The 6000-nt window shown below is 48.0% G+C and overlaps 1 protein-coding gene across 1 annotated transcript in view; it reads right to left on the minus strand.

Annotated features, from left to right (window-relative positions):
- Positions 1-5724, minus strand: part of fibpa (fibroblast growth factor (acidic) intracellular binding protein a) — a 73939-nt gene extending 68215 nt beyond the window's left edge. The window contains exon 1 of the mRNA XM_063036261.1: positions 4806-5724. Coding sequence (XP_062892331.1) covers positions 4806-4890 — 85 coding nt within the window. The 5' untranslated portion in view covers positions 4891-5724. The remainder of the gene's footprint in view (positions 1-4805) is intronic.
- Positions 5725-6000: the final 276 nt, after the last annotated feature.

Here is a 6000-nt window from a genome sequence, read left to right on the forward strand (position 1 = left end):
CATGGAAACAGGCCCTTCGGCCCATCTCATCCGTGCCAACCAAGGTGCCACCCCGAGCTAACCCCATTTGCCTGTGCTTGGCCCATATCCCTCAAACTTTTCAATCACCCAGGACACGCCTTGTTCTCATTGCTACCATCAGGGAGGAGGTACAGGAGCCTGAACACACACACACACAACGATTCAGGAACAGCTTCTTCTCCTTTGCAATCTGATTTCTGAATGGACGTTGAACCCGTGAACACTACCTCACTACTTTTTTATATCTATTTTTGCACTAATTTAACGATTTAATATTTATACTTACTGTAATTCACGTTTTTCTATTATTATGTACTGCTGCTGCAAGGACGACAAATTTCACGACATATGCAAGAGATGTACAGTGCCAGAGAGGGGCGAATCTGTGGAATTCGGTGCCACAGGCCAATGTGGAGACCAAGTCTTTACGAATATTTAAGACAGAGGTTGATCGATTTTTGATTGGCCAGGGCGTGAAGGGATTCGGGGAGAAGGCAGGAGATTGGAACTGAGAGGGAAAATGGATCAGGCATGATTAAACGGCAGAGCAGACTCATTGGGCCGAATGGCCTAATTCTGCTCCTATATCTTATGGTATTAAACCGGATTCTCATTGCAGATAACCACGTCTTTTAAAATGCTGTATTTGTACCTGCCCCACCACTTCCTCCTGCAGCTCACTACCCTCCAGGTGAAACGACTTGCCCCTTTAAATGTTTCCCTTTTTCCTTAAATTTATGTTCTCCGGTCTTAGATTTACCCATCCTGGGGAAAAGAGTATGACCGTCCACCTTATCTACCCCTTGATGTTTTTATAAACCTCTACAAGATCACCCCCTCGGCCTCCTTTGCTCCAGGGAAAACAGTCTGGCCAACCTATCCAGCATCTCCTTATCCCGGTAACTCAAACACTCCTATCACTGTGAATCTGTCCTGCAGCCGTTCCAGTTCCCCTCTCGCTGCGCGCCCAGAACTGCACGCGGTAATCCGAGCGCAGTCTTGCACAGCGGTGGCCACACCCTACGGAAATGCCGTCTCGCACGCGGGAGACCGTGCGTGGAACGTTCAACTTTATCGGTCAGGGCACCGTGTACTGGAGTTGGGACATCAATGTGCAACTGTACAAGTTGTGGGTGAGGCCGCAGTTGGAGCATCGTGCGATGTTCCTGTCACCCATGTGTTATTAAGCTGGAGAAGGTGTAGAAGAGATTCATAAAGTTGTTACCAACATAGGAGTTGTAGTGCAGGGAAGTCAAAAATCAAAGGGCCGGCAACGTCTCTACTTCCTCAGGAGTTTGTGGAGATCTGGCATGACATCTAAAACTTTGACAAACTCCTATAGATGTGTAGCGGAGTGTATCACAGCCTTGCTTGGAAACACCAAAGCCCTCGAACGGAAATTCCCACAAAAGGTAGTGGATTCAGCCCCAGTAAAGCCCTTCCAACCATTGAGCACATCTACATGAAACGCTGTCGGAGGAAAGCAGCATCCACCATCAGAGATCCCCACCACCCAGGCCATGCTCTCTTCTCGCTGCTGCCATCAGGTAGAAGGTACAAGAGCCTCAGGACTCGCACCACCAGGTTCAGGAACAGTTACTACCCCTCAACCATCAGGCTCCTGAACATAACTACACTCACTTGCCCATCCATTGAGATGTTCCCACAACCGATGATCTCACTTTAAAGACTCATTCTCATCTCATTATTTATTGCCATTTATTTATATTTGCAATTGCAGAGTTTGTTGTCTTCAGCACTCTAGTTGATCGTTCATTGATCCTGTTATACCTGCTAGCCAAAAGATTTACTGACTATGCCCACAGGAAAATGAATCGGAAGGAAAATGAATCTGAGGTTTGTATATGGGTGACATGTAGGTACTTTGATAATAAAATTTACTTTGAACTTTGCACTTTAAGGTGAAAGAGTTAAAACGAACGTGAGAGGCAAACTTTTACGCAGTTGGTGGTGGATATGTGAAACAAGCTGCCAGAGGACATGGTACAAATGGGTACGATTATAATATGTGAAACACATTTGAAGATGTACATGGATAGAAAAGGCTTAGAGGGGAATGGGCCAAATTAGCTTCAATCTGCTAATTAAATTTGCTGATGACACACCAATTGGTCTAATCTCAAATAATAATGAGGTCACCTGCAGAGAAGAACTCATCAGCCTGACACAATGGTCTCAAGAAAACAAGCTCTCCCTCAATATTGCAAAAACAAAGGAGCTGGTTGTGGATTACAGGAGGAATGGAGACCGGCTAATCCCTGTCGACATCAGTGGATCTGGGGTTGAGAGGGTGAACAGCTTTAAGTTCCTCAGCATAACATCACTGAGGATTTCACGTGGTCTATACATACCGGTTGAGTTGTGAAAAAGGCACAACAGCACCTCTTTCACCTCAGAAGGTTGAGGAAGTTTGGTATGGGCCCCCAGATCCCAAGAACTTTCTATAAGGGCACAATTGAGAGCATCCTGACTGGCTGCATCACTGCCTGGTATGGGAACTGTACCTCCCTCAATCGCAGGACTCTGCAGAGAGTGGTGCGGACAGCCCAGCACATCTGTAGACGTGAACTTCCCACTATTCAGGACATTTACAGAGACAGGTGTGTAAAAAGGGCCCGGAAGATCATTGGGACCTGAGTCACCCCAACCACAAACTGTTCCAGCTGCTACCATCCAGGAAACGGTACCACAGCATAAACAGGCTCCAGGACAGCTTCTTCCACCAGGCCATCAGACTGATGAATTCATGCTGACACAACTGTATTTCTATATTATACTGACTATCTTGTTGTACATAATATTTATTATAAATTACTATAAGTTGCACATTTAGACGGAGATGTAATGTAAAGATTTTTAACTCAAGTATATGAAGGATACCAGTAATAAAGTCAATTCAGTTCAATAATGAAACGTGCTCAGGTGCATTTGATGGCTCTGGGCCTGTACACGCTGGAATTCAGAAGAATGAGGGGGTATCTCATTGAAACCTATCAAATATTGAAAGGCCTAGATTAAAGTGAATGTGGAGAGGATGGTTCCTATAGTGGGGGAGTCCAGGACCAGAGGGCACAACCTCAGAACAGAGGGACGTCCATTTAGAACGGAGATGAGGAGGAATTTCTTTGGCCAGAGAGTGGTGAATCTGTGGAATTTGTTGCCGCGGGCAGCTGTGGAGGCAAAGTCATCGGGTATAGGTAAGGCAGAGGTTGATAGATTCTTGATTGGTTAGGGCGTGAAAGAACACGGGGAGAAGGCGGGAGATTGGGGCTGAGAGGGAAAACGGATCAGCCATGATAAGATGGTGAAGCAGACTCAAAGGACCAAATGGTCTAATTTTGCTCCCAAATCGTATGGATACTTTGGTCTGCTTGAACAAGTTGGGCCAAAGGGTTTGTTTCCATGCCTGATAACTCTATGACTTCACCCTCTCCATTTAGGCAGCTCAGCCACGGAGAGAGATTCTTCACTATCTCCCCAATTTCAATCACCCCCACCCTCACACTCTTCCAATTCCTGCAGATACAAACCTGCCTCACCTTTCTCCGAAAGATGACCTGAAGAAACGGAGCAATAGATGAAACTGGGCAGCGGGGGGGGGGGGGAGATACGTCTCTACCAGAGGAGGTGTAAGGCGCTCCTTCCCTTCGCTAGCCTTCAAGTCACCCTTGGGCAAGGTGTAGCACCTGCTTAGCTCCCCGATTAGGGTCACGTGAAACCATGGGAGCAGGCGACAGAGCCGGTGCAGGTCACAAGTCCTAGTTATGTGACCACTGACCCCAGGCAGACAGTCTCTGAGGGGTATTGATCATGATTGGGTGGGGTCATCAGTCTTGTAAAGGCAGTGTCCCAGAAGAACACAATAGCAAGCTACTTCCAGTGGAAAAATTTGCCAAGAACAATCACCATAAGACCATAAGACACAGGAGCAGAATTAGGCCATCTGGCCCATCGAGTCTGCTCCACCATTCAATCATGGCTGATCATTTTTTCCTATCTCCTCCTCAACCCCAGTTCCTGGCCTTCTCCCCGTAACCTTTGATGCCATGTCCAATCAAGAACCTATCAATCTCTGCCTTAAATACACCCAACAACCTGGCCTCCACCACTGCACGTGGTAACAAATTCCACAAATTCACCACCCTCCGGCTAAAGAAATTTTTCCGCATCTCTGTTTTGAAAGGGCGCCCCTCTATCCTGAGGCTGTGCCCTCTTGTCCTAGACTCCCCCACCATGGGAAACATCTTTTCCACATCTACTCTGTTTAGGCCTTTCAACATTCGAAAGGTTTCAATGAGATCCCCCCGCCCCCAATCCTTCTAAATTCCAGCGAGTACAGACCAGAGCTATCAAACGTTCCCCATATGATAACCCTTTCATTCCTGTGAAACTCCTCTGAACTCTCTCCAATGTCAAAACATCTTTTCTGAGATGAGGGACCCAAAACTGTTCACAATACTCAAGGTGAGGCCTCACCAGTGCCTTACACAGCCTCAGCATCACATCCTTGCTCTTGTATTCTAGACCTCTTGAAATTAATGCTAACATGGCATTTGCCTTCCTCACCACTGACTCAAGCTGCAAGTCAGGGAAAGACCACGATCGCCCAGGTCACACGACAAGGCACATATCAAACCAACGATGGATTAAATGCGCTCGACAGCTCGAGGAGTGGCTAATTCTCCTCCTATTCCTAAACTCAGGGCTACAGCCCATCAGGAAGGCTCATGAAGGCACCCTTCACCCCCCTCTCAGCACGTTACCTGAGTATCCATCGAGCCAGAGCTGATAGACGTCCTTGTCAATCAGAGTGGTGTTGCCGACAAACACATCCAGTTCCCCTGCCATGGTGCCGAGCCTGCGCCTCTCACTGAGACTGACAGCCTGGCGCACCCCGAGGCTCCTCTCTGCCCCTCGAGTCACCCGTGAGTGAAGAACTTAGGAGGGTCACCCCCTCACCTCCTCTATCATCAACACAGGTTCATACCCCTTCCCTCTGGGTAACTACCCCACAACCCTGTTCAAATGCCCTCTATCACCCTTGTTCTTAGAGTAACTACCCCCAGATCTCACTAATATATCAATTACCACTGCTATCGGGATAATTGCTGCTGTTTTTACTGTAATTAACCACTACGACTAAGGTAATCACTTCAGTTACCAACCTTGGTCCTAATATGCCTTATTAACCCCCACACTGCGCTAGTTAACCCTCTTGTAGGGGAATTACTCCCAATATGGCAAATAATCCTTGTTATACGAACAATTACCCCAACTTCCTGTGGTTACTACCCTTGTTAGTAGTAATAACTAACCCTCACTCCTCTAATAACTCCTGTTACTGGGAAAATTACCCCTTTGCTCTGATAATTATCCCTGCCACTTTGAATCCCACAGTCCTACAGTTTGCTAAATTACTTTTGCCCTGTTGCCATAGTAATTACCCTGTTGCTATACTATTTCAATAATTATCCCTGTGCTCTGGCCAGGGTTAATTATCCCTTCTCGCCTGTGCTAGAGTGAGCTAGTAAGTTACACAGGGCAATTAAACCCCTCCCGCCCTGTTAGATGATAGTTACCCCAACTAATGACACCCGGTACAGAGATAACTCCCCTTTACCCCCGCTCCCGTTGCTATGGTAACTTCCCCCGATCCGATCCAAATGCCCCTAACAAACCCGGGCGAGGCGTCGCCCAAACACTGCCGGGTCAGCGCTCCCCGCCAATCAGACGCCGATCCTCTTCGGCGGGCGCCAAGTGGACGTGGAAGGCGACCAATAGCGAGCGGATTCTGCAGCGCGTCACGGGAGAAACCGCTCGGAGAGGGCGGAGAGAGAGAGGCGTGTTGGGGGAAGGGGGAAGGGGGAAGGGGGAAGGGGAGAGGGCGGGGCCAGTGGTGCCGTCTCCTAGCAACAACTGCGGCTCAGGCCAATCAGTGGCCAGGAGACTTCAGGTGAG

Source organism: Mobula hypostoma, chromosome 30 (assembly GCF_963921235.1).
Source record: "Mobula hypostoma chromosome 30, sMobHyp1.1, whole genome shotgun sequence".
Lineage (NCBI taxonomy): Eukaryota > Metazoa > Chordata > Chondrichthyes > Myliobatiformes > Myliobatidae > Mobula > Mobula hypostoma.